Below are 25814 nucleotides of genomic sequence, written 5' to 3'. Positions count from 1 at the left end.
TCTTTCTCCACATCCTTGCCAGCCCTTATTATTTGTTGATTTCTTGATAATAGCCATTCTGAAAGATGTGAGTTGGTATCTCATCATGGTTTACATTTGCATTTCTCTGATGATTAGTGATGTTGAACATCTTTTCAAATATCTGTTGGCCATCTGTATGTTCTTATTGTAGAAATGTCTGTTTGGGTTCTCTGCCCATTTTTAAATTCAATTGTTTATATGTTTAGTGTTAAGTTGTATTAAGTTCCTTATATATTTTGGATATTGATGGCTTACCAGATGTAATATTGGCAAGTACCTTCTCCTATTCAGTAGGTTGTCTTTTCATTTTCTTGATGGTTTCTTTCACTGTGCAAAAACTTTTCAGTTTGATGTAGTTCCGTTAGTTTCCTTTTTTCTTTGGCTTCCCTTGCCTGAGGAGAAAGATCCAGAAAGATACTGCTAAGAATGATGTCTGAGAATTTATTGGCTATGTTTTCTTCTGGGAGTTTCATGGTGTCAGGTCTTACATTTAAGTTTTAATCCATTTTGAGTTTATATGTGTATATGGTGAAAGAAAATGGTCTAGTTTCTTTTTTTTCCACGTGTACCTGTCTAGTTTTCCCAGTACCATTTATCGAAGAGACTGTCTTACCCCAGTAAAGGTGGAGGTTTATTTTTGGGCTCTCTATTCTATTCCCTTGACCTGTGTATCCGTTTTTAGGCCAGTACCATGCTGTTTTGATTATTGTAGTATAACCTCTGAAGAATTTTTTCTAAATTGTGCTGTCCCCTCACTCCCACATGGTTTAGGTTAGCCTCGAACAGTTTTCATTGTGCACTTGAAGAATCACAATGAAAGTGATTTCCAGAGTACTGTAAACTTTGACATTTAACAATGAAGGGCTCCTTCCCCCGCTGTACTCTAGGCTCCCTGTGAGATCCCTGTGTTTTCCAGCAGAGGGTCTCACAGGGGCTAAATGCTCAACAAGCTTTGTTGACTTGAAATATTAGCCAGAATAGATCCCACTTAATTTTCCTCTTATTATAAGATGTAATTGTTTCCCCTTGGATCATTTTAATGTGTTTAGTAAGAACATTCACATCCTGAAATATGGCCTCCACCGCACGTCTGGGCCCAATCTGAACCTGGTAATGCCTAGAATTCTGGGAGCCTTGTCTTCCTGAATCAGGATCCCTGCGAGCATTTCTGCTGGGGCTGGCGGAGTCTTGAGCAGGACAACCTTTCATTCTGGAAGTGACAGGCAGGGTGGTTTGAGGCTGTGTTTTCCTTTACGAACCCCTGGGGCGAGTCCTCTTGACCTGGCTTTGATCTGACACTGTCATCTGACAGTACTGTACTTCGGTGCCTTTCTGGTGGGAAGAGGGGAAAATTTCATTCATTTGTCAGATTTCTATTTTATACTAATGTCTAGAGTGCAGCCAAGAGCAGTGTGTATATTTTAAATAGTGCTAATGGATAAATAATGACACAATATTTTATATTCTTTGCCTAGAGTCAGTTGCCTTTTTAGAATGCAGATTTTTCTACTCTAACCTGAAATAGTACCCATTTCTTTGTTTGACAAGCTGAAGATTTTAGTAATTGAAGTGGAATAAAGTCCTCTCCTTTTGAAAGTGCTTAGATCCCATCCTGCACATATGGAAGCCTTTAACCGTTTTTCAAGTTGTCGAGTGTTACGGCGAGCCCGCGTGTAGGGAACGACAGGAGATTCTGTCTCAGAATCAGCTCATGGACTTTCAGTAGTTGGTGGGTTTGGGTGGGTGAAAAGGTAAGCAGGCCCTGTGGGGACTCTTGTGTTTTGACAGCGTCCCCTTTGAAAATGGTGGGGTGTCTCCTGTTTCACCCTCCACCCCATTAGGATAAAAATAGCAAGGGGTTGTGGGAATTGGTGTGTATTTTGTGGAAGAAAGAATAACAAAAACCGTCTCTGCCTGTTTCCTTGAAAAGTGTGACTTTGTTCACTTTCAGAAGGTATAGGTTACCGCCGATTTGGAAAGGGGATCTTTGCCCTTTGAATGCTTTCAGGCTCAGAGGAAAGTGAGAATCTATTTACATAAGTGAAAATGCCAAACTAAATCCACCAGTGCAAATATGGACCACCCAAGGACATTGTAAAGGCCAGCTTTGGTGTTTCAAGTATAGATTTTCTTGCTTCGTCTTTTAAGCTTTTTAATATTTTCAAATGCTGCTAAAAAGCAATTGGTATAATAACAAAAATGAAATCCCTTATCTTTTGCCATAGATTTTATGACAGTGGTAGGGAATGTACTCATTTGTCTTGAGAGCCCCTTGTTTTTCAAAATAAAGGAATGTGAATTCTTAAAATTGGAAGGCCCACACATTGTAGATTTTAAAGTAGATAGAAAATTGGATTTCAAAACAGTCGTAGGGGAGGAGAGCCGAGACTGTCTTCAAATGTTCCCTTTCTCTAGTATATTCTGCCCAGGCAGAGCCAGTGCCCTCAGTCAATTGGGCAGGACTGCTTTGGGGAAGGAGCCAGGGGATTGGAAATGCCACCATTGCCACTGTCAACAGCCCACTGCCTTCCCAAACTCCGGGAAGGTAGGGCATGTGGAAAGAGTCTCTAAGCTCCCTGAGGGAACATTCAAAATGAAAGATGCTTTAACCAGGACACATATTCTGGCAACTGGTTAACAGTGACACTTAATGCTTTCTTAATCCTTACACCTGTTGAAGAAAATGTTATTCCTGACACTTGTTATTACAGAAATGATAAGGCAGGTATTATTCAGGGGACCATGGTGGTAGGTGTCTGACCCCTCACTGCAGTGGGGTTTTGCAGCAGGGAGAAGAGACTGGACTCAACACTGAATACTGCAAGGAGTCGTGGGGATTTTATAACCAAGGAAAGGGGTGGCAGCCAGTGGGTGGAAAATTACTAAGAGGAAACATCGGGGTTAGGGAGAGGGATTCAGGCAAACTGACTTAACAGTATTCTTGATAAAGGCAGGCCGGGGCGATCAAATACCCTATCATTGGGAGATGGTGGGGGATGAAGAACTCAATCAGATATTGATTAGATGTCAGTGATCAGATATTGGGGGTGGAGGGTTCTGGCTAAAGTGACTCAGCAGGACTCTTGCTAGAGTTGGACTCTTGAGAACATGCCCACAGACAGGACTCAGTTGAAAAGGAGTGGGCAGGCCCTGGTTAGAGGTTCATCAAGGAGAGCCTCCTTCTCAGAGGGCGTTCCACCTCGAAGCTCGGGGAGGGGTGGCGAAGAAGGGGTGCTTGCAGCTGCCAACACTAAATCAAGGAAGGTGCAAAGTGACCAGAATGGAGTGGATGGGGGCCATTGGAGCGTATTGATCAGGTTAGGCTGCGTCAGGATGCAATAACAAACTCCCAAACCTCAGCAGAGTAACATAAGACGGGATTTTTCTCACTTACACTACATATCCAGTGTGGTCAATAAGGCTCTCTGTTCACCATATTCAGTAATGTGAAAGGCTTCCCTTTCATATACATTGCCCCACCCCCTCACATTTCATTGGCCAAAGCAAATCAGACGGCCCTGCCTGACTTCAAAGGAGTTGTTAAGTATAGTCATCAAGGAGGAGAGTAGGAATTTGTGATTAACCCCAAGGACTGTGGACAGGGTGGGGGGGTGAGAGGGTGGGACTTACCTGATTACTGCCGATTCCTGCTGCTAAGCACAGTTTCTGAAAGGCAACCCTAGGAAGGTCGCTGAGATACAACCACATGCGTGATGGTTTCAATATCCAACTTCAGTAGCATCTGAAAGGATGCCCGTTTAGAATATAAAATGTATTTGAATGATGTTAGCATCATGAGTAATAACAGGGTCTTGGAATAAGTAAGCTTACAAATCTAGATTTTACTTATAACGAATAAAAGTACTCTACAGGGGTGGGCAAAAGTAGGTTTACAGTTGTGAGCACAAGAAACAGTTTATTCTTGTATTACTATTAATTTATTAATTAATGTATTATTTGTGTTATTTGTCTTCTTATTGTTATTATTTCATATCCTTATAATTTCTCTTTTAGGTAGTGATGGCTGGTAATTTAACCAATGACTGACAAAAGTGGGTACTTAAACCTGCTTTTTCCACCCCTGTGTGTAGTTGTGAAAACCTGTTGCCTTCGGTAGTTTTTGACCCCAGTCAAGAGCATGGATTTGGTACTCAGGGAGTGCCAACCATGAGCAAGAATGAATGCTTCACAGTTGTATGTTACACGTGTATTGCATGGTCATCACATAAGGTAAAATGTGATAAATACTTAATAGAGGCATAACAAAGTACAGTGGGAGATCAAACAAGAGGAGTGACTCATAATTAAGTGAATAATCATATTTTTGAATTCACAGGCTGACCAGACATATGTGTCAACCAGGCAATAGCATTTCTATTCATGTCTTATTTTCATCTTCCTCTTTTGCTCTTAGGCCTGATTTGATTCCAGAACAAATCACAACAGTGATTGAGAGGTAATATGATGATAACAACAACAACAAAAAGATAATAGAAAAAAGCGGTAATATGAGGGTGTGGCCTCTGGAGCTGGGGTTCATTCAAACCCTGGGGTCACCACTTACAAATAGCTATGTGACCCTGACAAGCTCTGCCTCCCTGGACCTCATGTTTTTCATCTGTAAAACAGGAGTGATAAGAATAGTACCAGTTCCTAATGTGGTGAAGTTTGAAAGACTAAATCCCACTTAATTTTCCATTTCTTATAAGATTTACATTTTTTCCCTTGGATCATTTCGGTGTGTTTAGTGCAAACATTGACTTCCTGAAATGCGTCCCCTTTGGGGTATCTGGACAAAAACGAACATAGACTTGGTAATTCCACGTGGACTAGCATTCTGGGAGCCTTGCCTCCCTGAATCAGGATCCTGTTAAGCATTTGCATCTGTGCCCAGTAAAGCACTACAGGGCCTGGGGTGAGTGCACTGAGAGGGCCAGGTGGCCAGCCAGCGTCTCCCCTGGCTTGTGAGGCCAGCTCGTGAGTCTGGAGACCTCTAGAGCATCACATTGGCCTCTGTTCTGACCTTGGAATTCTGGACTTCTGAACCACATTTCCCAGCCCCCATACACTTAACCTCAGCACTCCAAACTGGTGTTAAATTAACACCTAATGTGGTACAAATCCACAGAGGCATTCTGCTTGTTTGAGTGCAGAAAGTTACAAGGTCCATGTGCTTGGGACCAGTGCTGCAGGTAAAAGTTTGATGAGCTAGAGTCTGGATGTGATGGAGGGGAGCCTGGGTAGCTCATCTTGGCAAATGCACACCCTCTCTTTTCTCTATCGCTTCCTTGGCTCTCCCCTTCCCCCACAACTCACATACAAAGCAGACGAACTTTGTATTTGATGCTGCAGAGAGCTGGTGGGCTCTCAGCAAGGGACAAGGTGGGCATACTTGCTCTATGTGTGGCAAATAGGTATGACGCCACCTATCTATTGTAGCTGAAAGTTCTAGGAGAAAGAAGAGTTCATAATATAATGGGGAATCTTTGATTGCCTCAAGCTATTCAAAATACGAACTGGGCTGCCTCTTAGGTAGTCACTTCTCTAGGCCCAGGAGAGCTCAAGCTGCCGCCACCAAGTGAGGGTCATCTGTGATGGGATTGTTGCACCAGTAAGTGGTCAGACAAGTATTTGGTACTTTCTGTGTGTTTTTTTTCTTCTCCAAATTCAAGAATCTGTGGTTTTGTGTCCTAGAGAGTCTTGCATCACTCTTACCTCTGGCCAGGTTCTGCCAGTCACTTGGGGCCAGCATAAATCAGAGGACAGACCCCAAGCCGGAAGAAAAAATGTGACCATCCATGTATGCTTCTCTTCCCCTCTAACTGTTCAAGTTGTAGCATTTGTTTATTCCCTCTTTCATTCATGGGAATTCCCTAGACTGCTGTCCGACACTGGGGACGTGGCAGGGCAGTGTTAGGCCAGGTTGCAGGGAACTTAGCAGCTTGTGACAACCACTAGAAACGAGCAAACACACGCTCGCGTCTAGCTTCAGTCCACGCTGGCCACTTCATCATGCAGTTGAGCGCGCTTTCTTTTGTCCATTCGTTTGTTCATTCAGAAATCTTCTAGTGTGCCCTGGTGACCAATGTCTGGTCCCTCCTGTCAACAGGAGAGGCTGGGCACATGTGTCACTTCAAAGGCTCACACCAGAAACCCTTAACCTACCCACTTGTTTTACAGCGTGAAGAACAGAAAATCACCGGATGACTTGGGAGATAGATTTCCTGCCTGAATGCTACTTGTATGCTCAGAATGAATTATAAATTCTAAGATTTCTATTTTGAGCATTTAATTTCTCACTTTTTCTCTATATGCAGCAAAGGTGTGATATGTAAGAGAAGCGTTAACACCAGTTGTTTGCATTGTTTAACACCTTCGAATAGATTGGATTGGCTCAACATGCAAATGTTTGATTTCTACTCAGACTCTTAGATGTTTTAAAAATAAATAACTTTCTCCTGATATGAAGCAGGACCTGGGTCAGTTGTGTGCCGAGAGTGGAGCACCAAGCATCGACCTTCCCAGCTTGTCTCCTGTGGCACCACCTCGAGCCCCCTTCAAACGTACCCCACAGTCCAATTGGACTGTTTGCCATTCCCCAAACACAGGCCACCTCCTGCCTCTGCCATTTCATTCACACTCACTCTCCTTCCACAGGAAATGCTTCCCCAGTTCCCATCCTACACATATTTCAGTGTCTGGTTTGTGGTCCCTGCTTCACAAAGTCCTCTGCACGGTCTCGTTCCCACACACTGTTCTTCACGCTCTGAACCTTTATCACGCACTCACCCTGCCCTCCCTTGCAGTGGAGCTGGCATCTCCAGGCCCTACCATATCACCAGCCCTTTCGAGGCAGACGCTGTCTCGATCATTTGGGTTGGTCCCACAGCGCCCAGAACGGCCCTGCGCACTTTTAGGGCCTCAGCCAGCACTCATTACATTGCACTAACATAGAGTGAAATTTAGCATCATGGAGCCAGCTACTTGGGTTTTTTGGCTCTTAGCAAATTAGAGAAGTTGGTTGATTAGGGTGCTTTTCATTCCTTTACAAATGTGTGGGGGATCTTGCTCAGACACCCAATGTGTTCTCACATCTCCCTCCATCTGGTATGTCATCCCACTCTCCCTCCCCTCTGTCCCCTGCTCCCTTCCTGTAAAGGGTCACTGGGCAGCAGGGACTGGAGTGATGGGGAGAAGCATGCTTTGCTCTATCAAAGCAATTGGGAGTTAGGTGACTGTGCATATGTGTGTGGGTGTGTGCTCACGTGCTGAACATGAACAGGTGACACTGTTGGGCATCAAGTTCTTATATGGAGTCAGGTGGCATATGGCAGCTGTGGAGATAGTGATGTGATCGGGGACAGCCAGCTGTCAGCTATTAAGATGGGCAGGATTAAGGTCCGAATCTTAGTTTTGAGGCTTTAGTTATTGCATTGTTCTTATGTAGTAGTTAAAATGCTCTACAACTTAGTGATGAATTCACACAACCCAATGCAAGTATATGTTATATATTAGGCTACAAACATAAAATGCCAACTTACTGACTTGCCAGGAGAAACCTAACTTCCCATGGGATCACAGTTCCTTTGCTTATATGTCAGTATTCTGAACTCTTCTGAGAAGTCAGGTTCTTAGGCCCTCGCTCTCAGAGGTCTGAGCTGGGCTTGGTTGGGATAGTACTACCCTGAGGGAATTAAGAGTAATCCTGAGGCCCTGGCTGGGTAGCTCAGTTGGTTAAAGCATTGCCCTAATATGACAAGGTTGTGGGTTCTATTCCTGGTTAGGGTGCATACCAGAATCAACCAATCAATGCAAAAATAAGTAGAACAACAAATTGCTGTTTCTCTCTCTCTCTCTGTAAAATCAATAAATTAAAAAATTTTTTAAAATAATGATCCTGAAGGCTTGGTCTAGTGGTAACATATGCAATGAAAAATCACACAAATGGTCCGATGACAAAATACATTCCAAAGGGCCAGGAGGGGAGGTAGAATCTAGCTGTGGCAATAATATGACAAATAAAGACACCAGATCACAGCAAAAGGGTTGAGAGGGAGTATAAGGGAGCAAATCCAGGAGAACATGAAAGCCAACAGAGCTTTCACCTTATTTATAGAAACTAAAGCTGGAAGGAGCTCGCTCAGGAGCTTCACATTTTTGAAGCCAAATTTGCTTATTCAACAACTATTTATCGAGTCTCTACTCTGTACCAGTCTTCTAAGTTCTAGCCATATATGTCAGTAAGGACAAAATCTCCACCTTCACTGGAGTTTAAATTATAGAAGGAAGGATGAACAATGAAAAATACTTAAATATGTTATAGAACATGTTAGGTGGTGATACACATAATGGAGAAAAGCAAGACAGCAGAAAAGGCTTGAGAATGCAGGTGGGGGTTTTCCCTTTAAATAGGGTGGGTGAGTGAGGCCTCAATGCGATGGATTTTGAACTAAATTTTGAAGAGGCAAGTCATTCAGATATTTAGGGCAAAAGGTCTGTCAGGCAGAGGGAATAGCAGATGTAAAGTCCCTGAGGTGGGAGTGTCCCTGAAGCGTGTGAGGGACAGCAAGGAAGGGGGGCTGGAGACAAGATCAGAGAACCTGAGGGGGCTGGACTGTGTGGGGCCAAAGGCCGTTGTAGGACTTTGGCTTTTACCCAAAGCTGGGAGCCATTGGAGAGCTTTATGCAGACAAGAACCATCATTTGACTTGTTTTTAAAGAATCACCGTTGCAGCCGAGAAGAGACTGCAGGGGAGGCCAAGGGCAGCAATAAGACCGTTTGCCGTAATATGGAGGAGCGGCGATGGTGGCTGGGACAGGGTGATGGCAGGCGATGTGGTGAAAAGTAGACAGGTTCTGGAAAGGAGAGCCCGAATAATTTGCCCAAGAATCGTATGTGGGATTTGATAGGAAGAGAAATCAGGGATGACCCCAAGATTTTTGGCCTGAGTTCTTTGGGAGGCTGGACCTGCGTGGAAGACCGGAGGCTGGACCCACGTGTGGCCAGGCCGTGGGGACCATTGGTCACGGCGGGTGTTTCAGGAGGACAGCCCTGGGTCTGTGGTGACTCTACTAACAGAGGTACAGGAGAGACGGCGTCAGATGGTCAGGGTGTCTTTTTCCCTGGACACACGGGGGAAATCTGAAAAATGCACACTTCCTTTCCTGCCGTTTCAGGCTCCATTCTCCTTTAACTGTGACTGTTTTTACAGTTGTTTGCCACAAATGATGGGACGGTTTTCTGTTACATTTGGCCAACGCTAGTAGTGATGTTTTGGTCATGTTGTCATAGTTTTGACTTGGGAGATGCCCTCTGCTTTAAGGTAACTTCTGTTTTAACTCTCAGAAAGTGATCAGGTTGTATTTGCATTCATTAAATTCTTTTTTTAAGAATTGCTTTTCAGACAGGAAAGAAGAGAGAGAGGGAGAAAGAAATATAGATGCCAGAGAGAAACATCAATTGGTTACTTTCTCGTACTCACCCCACCTGGAGATCAAACCCACAACCTGGGTGTATGCCCTGACCAGGAATTGAACCTGTGACCCTTCAGTCTATGGGACAACACTCCAACTAACTGAGCCACATGGGCCAGGGCTAATTCAAAATTCTCCTAGAGTACCTACACCCATAACTCCCCACCACCCCTGATGCTGTCGTGCCAATCAGGGAAATGACTTTTCGGTCTCCACTCTGCCACTCCCCAGAGCTGTGGTTGGGTGGCCAGCCTCCCCAGAGTAGATTGGGTGCCGTGGAGGTCAATGCGGAAATGGCCAGGAATGGGGACAGCCTAACAGGGACAAAAAGAGACAGACGTGCTCATGCAAGTTACCGCTTACTTTGGACGTTTTATTTCTCCTTAACATGGTCTTGAAAATTGAGATACAATTTTTCTTTCACTTTAATTCTTTCTGCCAAAATTGGTTTTCTTCAAAAGCTCATATATACAAGGCTACATCCTATTTTCACTCAGAGAGACAGATGGTTGAAACTGACTCCAGCTAAAAAGATTTTTTTTTAAGTCTTGAGTTAAAATATACACATGAGTATCAGAAGGGTTTAAGCCGTGTAGGACCCGTTGAGAATCTGCCCCCAGCACTGCCCCAGCCCCCGAGTTGCCCATCCACGTCCAGGATGCAGTGTGCTGGGCTATTCACTTTCTAAAGGCAACATAAAGGTTGTGCTGATGGGACAGATGGCAAACACTCAAACCCCAGGGTCGTTCAGCCTCTGTGCCGGCAGGGTCTGCACGAAATATGCCGTGCTCCTGCGTTTCTGGCAGCACTGATTTTTCTGGACAGCTAAAAACGTGGGTTAATCTTTGTAACCTTGGTGTGTGTGTGCGCCTTAAGTATGCAGGGATTTATTTTATTTTCACTTCCTTTCTCTGGTAGATTTAAACAAGAAACGCTGACCTTGCCTTGGTTGTCCTGTGGCAGAGCTTCCCCAGCAGTGCCCTGCAAACGGAGGACAGTTACACGTGTCCCTGGGTATCGATCTCTTGGCCCTCAGTGTGTGGCAGCCCGGGTTGGACTCCTGCGCAAATGTCATTGTGGCCTGTGTGTGTCCTGCCATGCAGCTCGGTGGCTGAGAAAGGACAAAGGCAGAGATACATTTGTAATTTCCAAGTTACCAATTTTAGAATCGAGGTAGCCCAATATATTTCAAACTTTTTAAACTACAATTGACAATAATAAATACTTTTTATATGTAACAGCGAATGTGCGTGTCCTAGACAAGTTCCATAACGCAGCACTTGCCCTGACCGTGTGCAGGGCGTTCTAATAATCGTGATCTGTTGGTCACAGACATGGGTGCCTCTGACTACTACTTCACTTGGTTTAGTAACTAACTCAGCAGTGGGTTGCGATCCATTTTTTAAAAGGCTGGTGTGGAGTGGCATAAATGATCTGCTCTTGTACTTGCTCCAAACCTTCCATGTTTCTCGCTGCCCACAGAGAGCCCTTTAAAGCCTGGCATGGCAGACGTTTGGCTGTAGGGTGACCAGCTCGTCCAGGATTGCCTGGGACTTTCCTCGTGTTAGCACTGACCGTCCCGTGTCCAGGGAACCCCTCACTTCCTGGGAAATTGGGGCAGTTTGTCATTCGCCCTATGGGATCTGATCGCTGGCTGTGTTTCCATCCTCATCTTCTGTACTCGGTGGTCCTTCCCAGTCAGGTTACTTGTCCCATAGCCTGGCCATCCTCTTTCCTACCTCCCCGCCTTTGTCCGAGCTTCCCTCTGCCTGGGATGCGCCCTCACCTTCCGCTCTCCGCCGGCCTGACCTGCCTCTGTGAGAGTTTGCTAAGTCACATGCTCTGCGAGCCTCCTCACTGCCTTCTGGTGAGCACAGCCGCCGTTGATGTATGGGACCTTTAGTAGTTCTGTGTTCTTCTCAGCTGTCTGATGGTTTATCACTTGCAGAACAAACCTGAGAAGGAAAACTGCCGACATACAGTGGGTGACTACCGCAAAGAAAGAATACAAGGGACACGGAAGGAACTGATATAGATGCTAAGGCCCCCAGAGCAGGACAGAGGAAGATGAGTGACACGTAAGGCGACAGGCAGATGCAGGCGTTGAGAGCAGGTGCTCTGGATGGAGCCTTGGGTCTGAGCCTCGGCTTTTCACACCTGAAAGCTGTTTGCTTTGGGTGTGAGGGTAGAGCTTTACCTCAGCGCGTCCCTTCTCTGCGTGTTTCTCCACTCCTCGTCACTGCAAGTCCTTAAAAATCAGGTGGGGTTAATTAAAAATCCACAAGTATTTTGTAGGTAATTTTGGAGGGTACTGAATTAAGTGGTTTTATGATGTGGAAATGTCTGAACATATTTTTAGAAGATTAAAATAAAATTGACTTTGAATTTTTATATTGCTGACTTATATTGAGAAAACCTATTTTGACTCTATTACCTAAGCATTAAAATGTTTCCTTCCTTTCCTTATATTAATGTGTTTTGATATTATTTCTGTTAGTATGGCAGTTCAAATTGTTCTAATATGTGAGTCACGAGAACATCTGGGCAGCTTGAATTTACCTGCGTTCTCTATCGCGATAGAACACCCACTTTAGGCAGGCCCCCTGGCTAGGACTGTCTCGATTTTAATTTGGCTGCACAGAAAATGTGGCCCCTTTATAGGGCCCGCGGGCCAAGGACTCAGAATCAAAGCGAGAGTCGGGCATGTGGGAAGATTTGCTTGTTATCGGTTACTTTGCAGATCAGCCCCACAGGTTACCCCAGAGTCACTTATTTTTAGACACGTTCATTTATCATCCTAGCAACCCCGAGAAAACAGCCCTAAGTGTAATGGATGGCTCTGCTCTAAAACACTGATATTTTTCATCACTTAAGAGGAAAGCCCAATATCAGGATGATGATTTATCCCCAAAGCATCTTGCCTGATAGATTCTAGATTGCTGAATTTGTTGGTTCAGATAAACAATAGGGGCTGTCAATTATAAATTGAAGAGATTTTGCTAAATGATCCTTTTGGAGTGGGAAAACAGATTAAAAATGTAAACCAGGCAGGAAAACATTATATCAATGGGTATATAATTGTAATGATTTATTAAAGGATAGTTGAATGGATGAGGCAATGCTAGAATTATGTGTTTTTTTACACATTTGTACTAACAGATGAAAAATTCAACTCGCATCCCATCTCCCATTGGAATAAAGATTTCTTGCGCAGTAAGGAAGAATTTTCTGAGTGTGGTCGTTTAAAGGCTTAGTGCACTGATCCAATGTAATGACTATTAGAAAAACTCCGATAGCGAAGTTGTGGAAGATTTCATGTTTCTATCTCATGGTCAGATAGAGGTGTCAGAGACATTTACTGAGCGTTCGCTGCTGGGTCCTGGAAGTGTAGAGCCACATTGGACGTGGCCCTTCCCTTAGCAGGGCTTTCAGAGTAACAGGAGGAGAGCGTCCCACACACAGAACAGAGACCTGCGTAAATGGAGCATGTGGGGCATGGGGCAGCAGACCAGGGACAGGCACTTGGCCCAGGCCTGACGCCCTAGGAGACCTTTCTGGAAGGGATGTGATTGAGCTGAGGCAGGACCATGAAGGGGAGTCATCAGAGAATGAATGGTGAGAAGAGCCTTTTTGGAGTTCGCAAAGGTGCAAAGCAAGGAAACAGCTTGGTACGTGCCAGTAAAATGTGAAATAGGGAGAGGAGGGGTGTGTGCACAGAGAGGTGGGCAATGAGAGCATCTTATGTGCCATGATAGGGAGTTGGGACCCAGTTTGCCCCTCAGAGGGAGCCATTGATGTGTTCGGGCAGGACAACGGACTCGTCAGATCTGAGTGACAGAAAGATCACCCTGACGTGGGGCAGGGTGTGGAGGATCACTAGGGAGCGCGGTTGGCACGGAGACAGGAAGATCACCCTGACGTGGGGCAGAGGGTGGAGGATCACTAGGGAGCGCGGTTGGCACGGAGACAGGAAGATCACCCTGACGTGGGGCAGAGGGTGGAGGATCACTAGGGAGCGCGGTTGGCACGGAGACAGGAAGATCACCCTGAAGTGGGGCAGAGGGTGTGGAGGATCACTAGGAGCGCGGTTGGCACGGAGACAGGAAGATCACCCTGACGTGGGGCAGAGGGTGTGGAGGATCACTAGGAGCGCGGTTGGCACGGAGGCAGGAAGATCAGCGCAGAAGAGCAGTGTGCTGTGTTTCCCCCACCCCTGCCCCTCTGGTAACCAGCCCTGCGTTGTCTGTGTCTATGAGTTTGTTTGTACATTTGTTGCCTTTTGTTTTCTGTCCCACATGAGTGAAATCTCATGTGGTTGTTGTCCTTTCCCATCTGACTTATTTCACCTCGCACAATACTCTCAAGATCCACCCATGTTGTGAATGGCAGGGTTTCATCTTTTTGATGGCTGAGTAGTATCCCATTGCATATATGTACCCCATCTTCTTTGTCTAACCACTGGTCAAAGGATACTTAGGTTGTTTCCATGTCTTAGTTATTGTGAATAATGATGAAATGAACTCTGGGGTTCATATATCATTAGAAATAAATGTTCTCCCTTTTTGGGGTACACGCCAGAGGGGGGATTGTTGGGCCATGTGGCACACAGTGGCATATACAGATGCTGTGTTATAAGGTTGTACACCTGAAACTTATTTAAACTTATTTACTAATGTTATGCCAATAAATTTAATTAAAAATAAAAAAATTTTATTCATAGCAAAAAGAAAGAGTATTGCATTTGCCAGAGGGTCAATGATAAGATAGATGTTGGGCAGTGTGAATGGACATGGAGAGGCCAGGGCAGAGTTGGAAAGGTTAGATGGTAAAATTGGTCACTGGTGACAATTGACTGGTGTGGTGAGTTTGAGGATTTCAGGGCTGATCAAGGAAAGGGCAGGGCCACCAGGTGGCAGCATTGTGCAACACACTTTATTGCACTGTACTTGGATAGGATCCGGTGAGTGGGGATGTCCCTCACAGCAGAAGACCTTCCAGAGAGAGCAGCATAGGCCGCCACACACAAAGGGAAGAGGGAATCGGAGAGGGAGGCCGCATGTGTAGGGGATGCTGCTCAGCAGCACAGTGGGGAGTCTCTGGTCAGAGAGCTCCGAAGGGCGGCCGCTGTTAAAGGCCTCTTAGAGCCACAGGGATCGTCTTATCCAGGTTTAGCAGATGTTGGGTGCACTTCTGCAAAGTATGGAAAGCAGGTGAGCTTTAAATGGTTAAAAATATGCTTATTTGAGTTATATTCCAAGCAATTGGTGAGAATTTATGTTTAGTGTCAGTGGGCACTCAAAGCTCGTGAATGGTCCCAGCCTGATGTGAAGAAATAAACAACACAGGGGTCAATACACAGAGTTCATTGTTAGCCCATTTCTGTAATGTCAAGTGTTTACCACATGCCCACTATGTGCTCAGTATGAGGCACCACTGCCCGTTCAAGAGGCGGCTCACATCGCAGTCTGCGGTGGAGTTGCCCCTTGGGAAGTGCTCCTAGAGTGCCCATTTATTTTTAATTTTTTATCCTTATCCAAGAACATTTTCCCTGGTGCTTGCAGTCCTGCTTTTAAAGATAAAGGGGGAGAGGGAGGGAGAGAGTGGAACATTAGTGTGAGAGAGAAGCATCGATTTGTTGCCTCTTATATGTGCCTGGATGGGTGATTGTAGGCGCCTGGACTAGGGGTCATATGTGCCCAAACTGAGGATCAAACTCGCAACCTAGGTATGTGCCCTGACTGGGAATTGAACCCGAAACCTTTCCGTTGCTGGACGATGTTCCAACCAACTGAGCCACACCTGCCAGGGCATCCTTGAGTTCCCATTTAGATAGGAAAACTCCTTTCTCTTCGCTCTGAAGTGCTTTCAAACCTCTAGGAGCACAGAACGTAATCTCATACAAAGTGCAGTCCTGCCAGCCTTCATCATTTGGTTTCTTTACCTGACCCCTGGCTGAGTCACATCTTTCCCACCTATTCTGACCCAAGGTTAGGTGTTTGTACAGGATCCTTTGTGCAAGGCCTCACTTCTTTTCTCACTCTCACTTCCTTTCTCACTCCTTTCTTCTGATTCTATTTTCCAGTTCCTTTTCCGTGCCAGTTCTTAGGGAGCCAATGCCAAACTACTGCCTGCTAGTTGTCCAAGCTGTTCCATCGCTACTTTTCCACTTTCAAGGATGCCACTTGAAATGTTCATTTCCCAAGGACTCTTGATATCATCTGAGTGTTTTCTGGAGGAAGATACTCTAGGAAATGAATGACTGATTCTCTTAATTGAGGAACGATTCCTTTACCAAAGAGAAGTATGTTGAGTCTCTAACATGGTTGAATGCACTGTAGGGGTCCGAAATACCTAAAAAATGTTCAGAACTTTGCGGAGAAGATGGCAATGACTTTTGAGCCCTTAAAGTTGTAAGAGGCTCTCATGTCTGCTCTGTTAACCAGATGAGAGGGCTGGTGCCCCCTGGATTGATTTTCCTCTCTAGCATAATGGGCTTCCGAGCTGAGTGCCTGAGAGTCTCTCCTGCTTAATGCGCCGCAATCGCCAGTGCTCGAGTCACAGCGCAAGCAGTGTGATTTGGGCAGCTCAGAGTTGTGAAGTCGTGAAAACAGGGCTGCAGACAATATGCAGACACAGCGATCTTAAATGCAGCTCAAACACCCAACAAGGGGGAGGCTAACGGCTTAATTTAGAAATATTGCCTGATTTCTCAGTCAGGAACTCACACAACGAGAATTAAAAGGAGCCTAGAAAGATCAACATAGATGTTTAATTGCATGTATGTACTGATATTTCCCCCCTTCCAAAACAGTAGTTGCCATAAATAGATCTTTCATAGGTGGACGAAACTGTCGCAGTGTTTGGGACTATACCCAATATTGGCCTTGGTGGTGGGACTGGGAATTTCAGAGGCAAAGCTTTTACTCCTCCTGTCAGCTCTCGTGCAATTTACATTTGCTGCCACCAGGTGGTGATAGAGAGTGATTGCAAGATTGGGCTGGAAGTAGGCTGATGGGGTCGACCAGAAAAGCCTTTTAAGAAGAGCTTTCTTTTGACTAAAGTGAATAAAATCTCGAATAAGTAAACACTGAAAGTGAAGCATTATTTAGTAAAAGTATTCAAGAATAAGGAGAACTGGTGTTTCCAGTCCTGACTCATCCACTTAATAGTTGTGAACTTAAGTAACTGCATCTCAGTTTCCCTATTTAAGGGTAAAATACTGGTATCGGATAATACCATTTTTGAAGTTCTTGTAGTGAAACAAACCTGTATAATTGTAATTATTAAAATGGCAAAATGAAAAGGACAAAAGAGTAAACACTGTTTCACACAAGAGAGAAGTTAACATTTTATTAACAACCGTTTTAGTTACTTAGGGATGCTAAGGCCCTTTCATTTTGGGGGGGGGGGTTGGGCACTGGGGAGAGAGAGAATTCTCTTAGTTTATCTTCCTTACCTGCTACCTGGCTTAAGCAAGTGAGAAACGAGAAATCTTTCATACATTCTTATGGAATCTTTTTTTCCCGAGGTTTCACTCTTTCCCGAGCTTCAGTTTTCCTTGTGCTGTATCCAGAAGTCTTAGATCTAATTGGTTATCTTTAAGTCATTATAGTTACCTGGCACACACCTCAATTTTCTGTGCTCAGTGACATTGCTACTGTGTTTTTTTCTTTTCTTCAAAAGAAAGAGCTCTAACCACCTGTCTTTAGGTTGTTTATATAACACTCAGCACAAATTTTGTTAATAAGCGTCTGTTTAGAGTCCACTCCATTGTATCAGAAATGGGTTAAGGCAAAGTATGGTTTGAGGATCCCTGGAGATCCCAAGACGTGTTCGGGATCTGTAAGGTCAAAACTGTTTTCCTAATAGCGTCATGGTTATTCTGGTGTGGAAGCAATTGTGGGTAGAACTGCTGCGGCCTTAGCACGAATTGAGGCAGCGGCCTCAAACTTTACTAGTAGTGGCATCAGACTTCACTGCCACACACTTATAGTTTAAAACAACATAAGAATATCCTTCAAGAAGCAGGAAAAAATGTTAGTTATATTAAATTTCTCCCCTTGAGCATGCGTCTTCGCTATGAGAAAGAGGAACACCCAAGGCCCCTCTGCTGCCTACCGATGTTCGGTGTTTGTCTCGAGCAAAGCATTTGTGCATTAGTGTGAGTTGCAAGCTGAATGAGCTGCCCCCTGCCCCCAAACACTGTTTTTTACTTAAAAAAAACAACTTGCTGATAAACTAGGGTTATTCGGGTTTGGGTATTTGGCAGAAATTACCTTAAAAGCCAATGGCACGAGCTTTGTCACTTCGAGAACACGATTGACAATATTTCTTGCTAGTGATAAAATTTGAGCTTTCAAATAAAATCTAGGATTTGGGGCAACTTTTATCTGCTGCCGTGAGCTTGACAGCTTCACCGTACCGAAAGACTTCTCCGAAGGGTTTGCTGGTGATATTACCAAATAGGGTTTTTGGATGTTGTGCAGTGAAGTGTATCAGGATTTGAGAAGTTGCATAATTTTCTAAATGACTGCATGTTAACTTACAAATCACACATGGGTAAAATTCAGTCAACCTTTAAGATAGAACACTGGATTTTGACATGGCAGAGTACAAAAGTTCATCAATTGGCATGGTTGCATGTTCGGATTGCAACTGAACTTTTTAAAAAATGCTATTTGTAGACTTTTGCTGTAACATCAAAGAATAGCCACAATTACCTCAAGAAGCTATTCAAATACTCCTTTTCCAGGACACATATTTCTGTGAGACCAGACCTCCCTCACAACTGAATAGCACACACAGCAGACTGAAGGCAGACACAGCTACGGGCCTGCAGTTGACTTCTCTTAAGTCAGATAGTAAAGAGATATATGAACATGTAAAAGAATTACCTTCTTAATATTTTTGTCTTAAAAAGCATGGCTATTTTTCATAAGAAGTTTATGTCAATGGTTAACAAGTTGTTCTTTAAAAATTAATTATGAAATCAATACTTGAAGTTTTATCAGTCTTAATTTTTAACATGGTTAATATTAATAAATATCGCCCATATACGCAAAAGCTCTTTGAGGTCCCTGATAATTATTAAGGGCGTCAAGGGGTGCTGAAACCAAAATGTTTGAGAACTGTTCATCTACGATGTAAGTAGACCTGGGCTGGGCAACTTCCTACCACGTGATGGGTTTTATTAAACTTTTGTTTCCATAGTGCTGACGGCTGTTAAAATTGAGCAAGCCACCCTGCACATTTTTCACTAGTCATCTGTCTCCTGAGAGTTCTATAACTCTCTTTTTATTGACAGCACGATAAGGCTGTAAAAGTGGACTAATAGTTGTGGTCCCATTCATCCCCATCCAAGTGGAAGGAGGCAGCTGTCTTTCACGAGAAGCTGGCAGGTGAAACAAGGTTGTGAAAGGTCGTGGCCGAAGGAAAGTTCAATAGCTGAGAGTGAAGAGCTGACAAGAGCCATTGTTTTCAGGCAGCGAAAGAGAACTTTTTCCTGGCTTTGTTTTTTTCTTTTTTTCAATGCGTCTGGCAACAGCAGGGCAGTCATTTTAAACGCCCTCGGATTCTGATTTTAAGCTTAAAAATAATTTGCATATGCCAGCATTAGATATGGAATCTCAAACTCCTGCCAACTTAGACAAGGGAAAGGAAATGAAGACCTACATTGTTCAAAAGCTAAGCCTCGGGGGGCTCCAGGACTTGGCAGCTGTGTAAACAGAGCTAAACCGTCTGCTCCTCTGTTAGACACTTGGTTCTAAACAGGACCCAACCGTCCCATGATGATTTATGAAGAAATGGAAATGAAAGCAAAAGGTCTCATTTTGGGGCTCAAAAAAGCTATACCTTTTCCTTTCTTTATGGATGTGTACGGACGTAAGACGTAAAGGGGATTCAGGCTAACTAGGAAGGGAGAAGGAGATGATGTGGATACGACTTTTGCTTTTTCCCTTCTCAGCGTCTGTATTTTTCTCTCTTGTGTTTTTCTCTTTCTTTCATCTCCCCACTCTTTCTCCTGTTGAGACTTAGGCCCAGGCAGCTGTTTCTATGATGAAACACCAAGAGTGACATGCTTACTGATTTTAGAGAGAGGGGAAGGGAGGGAGAAAGACAGGGAAGGAAAGAGCCATTCCAGAGAGGAACATCACGATCAGTTGTCTCTTGTATGTGCCCCGAATGGGGACCGAACTCACAACATAGGCTTGTGCCTCGACCTGGAATTGAACCTGTGACCTTTCAGTTTATGGGATGATGCTGGCCAGAGTAAATGTAGCTAATTTCTTAACTAGAGAAGAAGACATTTCTCCAGGTGCCTCTCCATCCTCTGGGGGAAGTGGTAAAAATGCCTACCTGGGACTGCTAGATACGTTATTCCTGTGTTCAACAGAAAAATTGAGAAGAATTTTACTACTGATAAATTACATTATTACCTTTAGTTAAAAAAACACTTTTTCTTTGAGTCTCGCGTCTTTCACCCATTTTGTAACTCATTTAGAGTGAGAAGATCCTTCTGTTCTCTTGAAGTGCCCTAGAATAATCTCTAAGAGTACAGATTGGTTTTCTTGCTCTGATTGTATTACTGTTAAATAGTAACATGCTATACCTTTAATGTAGTTCTCACTGTAACACTTAAATGATTGAAGTGAACTTTGAGTGATGACTTTGGTTTTTGAATTAGGGTGGAATTAATGATGGGGGCAAGAGTTGGCAGGGTGAAAAAATAGCAATAATACTTTAAAAAGCAAGTCCAAAATACAGGACTCTGCTATGAGGAGAGCTGAACAGGTGTGCAGAAGTGCAGTTGATTACGGAATGGATGGAGCTGGAGGGAGACGGAGTGGTCATTGTCCCTAAGCCAGGGGACAGTTAAGCTCTAGTTGGCTGGTGGGTGAGAGTGGGTTGGTGATCAGACAGGGAAGACACTTACACCCAGCAGTGGCTTTGATTTGTTTACTTGACCCCTTACTGTTACTGAACTCGAGGGGTTCACCACTTGGGGTGCTCTATTCAAAAACCAGACATGGTTGTGGCAAAGTAGTTTTATCGACTTGTAGCAAGTATAGGAGACGGGAAGGGTGGGAAGATTCATATCTAAAGCTCTGCCGCCCCAGCGAGAGGCTTAGCCATTCATTGCTCCTCTACACTACTTGGTCAATTGCATGTTATTTCTTTGCAGTTGGCTATACTTACCCCTTGAGTTCCTGTCAGCTCATCTGCAGCTGCTTCTGCAAAATACTGTGCTATATTTTAACATTTTGCAAGAATAGCATTTAGAACTGCCCAGGCCTTGAGACCCTTGCCCTATCTAACATTACCATTTATAAATGAAAGAGACCAGCTTTTTATGTATTGGAAGCCAGTGAACAACAATTAGCAGCAGGGAGCTCTGATTCTTATGTTCTTAAACTGAGGGCATCGTAATTGCCTTTGCAATGACCTGTATTGGCCACAAGAAGCTCTGTATCTCATGTTCCCTATGCTTTGCTCCCCGATTTTACTTTGTTTGATATGCAGGGAGATGTAGCAGGTTAGAATCACACCCCCACCCCCAATCTGTGGGGTTCGGTGCTGACACTGCAGTTAATGCCCTGTTTAAACCATTTCACTGTGTGTGTGTGTGTGTGTGTGTGAAGGCCCATTCATACACTCTAATGTGTACTTTCCAAACCCTTTATTTCTTCCACTCCCAGGGGCTGATGCAAAGTGTCTATTTTGGAATAGAACCAAAAATAATTAAGTAGAAGGTACTCTATAGCTGTCTAACATTGTGGGTCCACTACCTTTACAAAGTCAGTGTGTTATTTGAAACATCACCACTTAATATAATTGTTTAAAAGTTCCCTTGGTGTTTGTGTTGTTTATTTTAAAATTATTGGCTCTGTGGCTGGTAACACCATATTAAATGACCAACGTTGTCAGACATATTTATTGGTTGTAAAAAGACCTTTGCCCTTTGCAGAAATGTACTGAGAATACACCTTATTTCCCACTGGTGAAGGAAGTTCTTCACAAGAAAATCACAAAAATACAGGATGTTCCTACACAGTTTGCTTCTTAGCTGAAGTCCTGCTATTTGATAGACTGGAAAAGGCAGGTAAACGTTGGGGAAATGCGGAGAAGAGGGTAACTTGGAAGTTTCCACTGGCTGCTTTCAGCATCGAATGACACAACTATTGTTCGAACAGTAATTTTTCTGATGGTACATTTCATTGTTGACAACAGAAAAATGTCAAAAACATAAATTAAATCGGCCCCCACTTCGGGAATGTGTATGTAACTTCTCAGATGGCTTCTGGAATTAGGTCCAGATTTTCCCTTGCCAAGTGTTTTGTCCATTGTTGAAAATTATTGACCGCCAGAGATTTATTGGTAAATGTGACTTCTATCAGTTCTGTGGCTGCACCCGAAACAAGAAAGGCAGAAGGTCTAATTGCTCGGGTCCATACTCCTCCGCGGCAACCATCAGCTGGAGCCGGGTAGGGCTGCCTCCTTCGGGCATCCGCTCTTCTTTGGCCTCTGCTTTGTTCCCTCACGTTGTCTTCGTGGCACCTGTAGGACTTTGAATTTGACTCGGATTTGAACGGTCTTTTGTAGATGAGTGACTCTGGACTCTATTCCACAGCCCCAGTCCCCATCCAGCTTCTTATTCCATCTGCATATTGCACTTATGCGTCTTTCTGCCCAGAAGTCCCACTGACACCCAAATTGTTTTTTCATCATTTCTTTTATTGCCTTCTCTTCCCAATCTCACTGCTATCCTCTTTGCCCTCTCGGGGGTGAATTGTTACTCACTCTTTCTCTCCAGCTTCCACACTGGACAGCTACCAAGAGCTACTTCTCCCTGGTTGGCCGTGCTCTCTCCAGCCCGCACGCCCTGCCTTCTGGCTGTACGTTCACCTCCCAGTGCAGGCGCAGTCTGCCCAGAGAGATGTTGGCACCAGCCTCGCAGCGGCTTGCCTGATTTCTAGCTTCTGCTGTTATTTATTTGTAGGCGGGGACAAGAGAAGGCTGAAGCAAATTTCACTTCTCTTTTGTCACTTTTCCTTTGAAAAAGTTGCTCGTATTTTTCATCAGTCATTATCCCAAATGGAATCCATGTTGCTCTTTCCCCAAGGTTTCCCCAGTTGCTTCCACCTATCCATTCTTTCAGACTCAACTTGCTATTTCTTGACTCAAGTTCATCCATATCTCTTGCCCTCAGCCTAACATGGGTCTCCTTGGATTAGTGTGATTAAATCTGATAATGAGTGTGAAGTGCCTGGCACTCGGTAATCAATAAGCCAACATTTCAGAGAGCATCCCCAACCACGCCACATGCCCTCAGCGTTGAGTTATGCACCCTTGAAGGACAGAATCGGTTTTCCTCATCTTTGTGCTCCAATGCCTTGTAGAGCACCTCGCACAGAACTAAACATTCAAAAATGTTCCTTGAAAAATGAAGACAGGATGTGACCAGGAATGGCGGAGATTGATTGTTGTGGTTATTGTTGCTATGATGTCCCAAATCTTTGCCATCACGACATGAGCAGCACACTTGTCAGCTGTGTGTGTGTCTCGGGGTCACTGCAGGTTCTTGATCACCTTCTGAAGACTGCGGCAAGCGGTGTGAGGGCTTTTTCCTTACTTTGTATTCTTTGGTTCTTTTCTTGCCTTCTATTGCTGTCATCCACTCAGGGATACATAATATATTCCTCACAGTTGCATACAAATGATATTCAAATGAGTACTCATGACATTTTTGATTTTTTTTTAACTTTATTTCGGGAATTTGGGTCATAAGAGATTCTTCATTTCTCGGTGTTTCCATTTTCTTAGTTTCCAGTTGGGAACACAAAAAGACAAATATAATCATTGGAGATTGCCGAGAGTTTTCTCCAAACTCAGTTTGTTTGAAGAGTTTTCCAGCAGCAAGTACAGCAAAAGGAACAGAGTCAGTAATATTCAAGTAGCTATGTGTGGTGTCAATGGGTGCGAGATTTGTGGGGATGATCACTGAGTAAGTCATGCACTGTCTAATCACGGGGGTGTACACCTGAAACTGGCATAGTAATGTATGTCAGCTGTTACTGAACACAAAAAATGGTTAAATAAATAAATAAATAAATAAGATTTCTGTCACCATCCCCATCCCCATCCCCATGAAAACCGAAATTAAATCTCGTTCAGATGGATTTTCCCAAGAATTTGCCTTGGTGTTTATCTCCCACTTCATGCGTTCACAAACAGTTCTTGCTTCAAAAAGAGAAAGTGCCAGGGTAAGCCATACTGCATTCAGTATGCAAATGTAAGCTTTATAGGAAGAGGGTTGTGCTGGAGATGAAATTAATTGTGACAGTTCAGGGGAGTTTCGCAGAAAGAGAGGATTAACATGTTAGGCCTTCAGTAGCTGTCTTCCCTGATGCGAATCATGTGAGGCAAAATGAAATCTCCGTGTGCCCGAGCTCCGTGGGGGAATGTCTGCTGAGCCCACAGCAATGTGAGCAGGGCATGCCTCCGAGGGTTTGTGACAGCCTATTTTCCTTTCTCAGTGCGGGCATGGGCTGACCCATTACCGTCTCAACTGGAAGTCACGATCATGGTTCTTTCCACTGCTTATTTGTTTATCTTTTGTTTATTTCAGACACTTTTACGGAAAATGTGTTGCTTATTCTGAAGTTGCTATTACTCATCAGACCAGAATGGACTATACCATTGTATTTCTTTGAATATTTGCATATATGTAAAGGAGGAAGATTTTCTATAGAATGAGACCGGATCTAATTTAACTGGTTTCTTTGATTCGTTGACATAGGCTAAGTAAGAGAACCTGTCATTGCCCCAAAAGCTGGATTTTCTTTGGAATGATTTCTGCAATGATAATATAGAGTAGTTATTTTTATATATTCACATTTTTTTCTTTCCCTCCCAGGAAACCAATATGTCTGACAAAAGTGACTTAAAAGCTGAGCTGGAGCGCAAAAAACAGCGCTTAGCACAGATAAGGGAAGAGAAGAAACGGAAGGAAGAGGAGAGGAAAAAAAAAGAGGTAAATATCGAGTGTCGGGTGTTTGTGGCGGCGGGAAAGGAAAATCACTTGATTCTGGGGGGGCAGTTACATTGATAAAGAGAACCCTCTAAAGAATCTTTTTATAACACTTGATATGCAGTGTAGAAATAGCCCACATCTTGTACAAAAAACACATGCTGAAGATATTTTTGAATAGTTTTCCAAGAAGGAAACTTTGTATACCATAACATGCTTGTGTGTATAGAAACCAGAGGTGCTTCCTTACTTAAGGGTTTTTCTTTAAGGAAGAAATGGGATGTCTGTTGATGCCTCACAATCTAAGTAAGCGTTGTTTCATACCGTAAGGCTTGGGAGACCACAGTAACATATTATAACAATTATTCGCCAACCAAGTAAAGCATAATTGCAGTTGCATATTAGCCTTCTGTCATCTTGCATCTCTCCATTCCATTCCACTGTGATTGATGCTACCGTTTATTTGTCCTTGACTCCTTGCGTCCTGTTTCTCCTTTGGAGATCTTTGCTGTGATACACGCAGTCTCTGAGAGAAGTGGGGGCGAGAATTGACAAGGAATGGCTATTCATTTACATGAAAAGCCAAAAAAAGCATTAAGTGATTATGCTTCCTTTCCTTCAAATGTCAACACTTACTGTAGTTTTAAAGCACCTGTTATCCTTTGCTAATAACCGGTTTCCTTTGAAACTGACATTCTAATATCCAACTTGAATTTCACAGAATTACCGCAAACTGCGGTGTGATATGGGAAATCTGGTTCCGAATTATGCTGTCTGCTTCATCCTTGTTATTTTAGGTTGATTGAAACAGGCCACCCTTTCCGTCTCTACAGCAAGCAGGCTTGCCTGCTGGAGATTTGGCTTGTTACACAGCAGCCGAGCCCTGGGAGGCTGGGGGCCACAGGTGGTGGTGGGAGCGTGGAACACCTGCATTGTAGGCGTTCCTGGGCCTCTACTGAGTTCTGGAATTAAAGTCACATACTCTCAGTTTCCTCATTTCTAAACTGGGACGGTGGTTTAAGTCTGTGATACCCTGACCCTGCGCCATGGAATCCCCTCGTAATAAAGACTCATAGTCTCTCTCCCATCTCAAAGTTTTTAATTTGAAAGCTCCAAACAGGGCCAGATTTGGGGATTCGCTGGACTATGTTGCCTTTAAAGTTAGCCCTGGCTGTAAATCCTATCCCTCCACAACTCATTCCCCCCAAAAGCCTTTTCTCTCTTCAATCTAAGCGCCTTTGGTGGGTGGTGAAGCCTTGGTTTGTCTGAGCAGCCCTTGCTATAAGACAGA

At 44.0% G+C, this 25814-nt stretch overlaps 1 protein-coding gene across 15 annotated transcripts in view; it reads left to right on the top strand.

The window, feature by feature from the left end:
* DYNC1I1 (dynein cytoplasmic 1 intermediate chain 1) overlaps nt 1-25814 on the top strand; it is a 287402-nt gene that overhangs the window by 5672 nt on the left and 255916 nt on the right. For 7 of the 15 annotated variants that reach the window (XM_071221672.1, XM_024577250.4, XM_024577251.4 and 4 more), the window contains exon 2: nt 24410-24526. In XM_071221672.1, coding sequence (XP_071077773.1) covers nt 24419-24526 — 108 coding nt within the window. In that variant the 5' untranslated portion in view covers nt 24410-24418. The other 8 variants (XM_045185301.2, XM_045185297.2, XM_045185298.2 and 5 more) reach the window with 5 other exon arrangements.

Source organism: Desmodus rotundus, chromosome 6 (assembly GCF_022682495.2).
Source record: "Desmodus rotundus isolate HL8 chromosome 6, HLdesRot8A.1, whole genome shotgun sequence".
In the NCBI taxonomy this organism is placed as follows: Eukaryota; Metazoa; Chordata; class Mammalia; order Chiroptera; family Phyllostomidae; genus Desmodus; species Desmodus rotundus.
The sequence above is the reverse complement of the archived record's forward strand: the minus strand, read 5'-3'. Positions and strand labels throughout refer to the sequence as shown.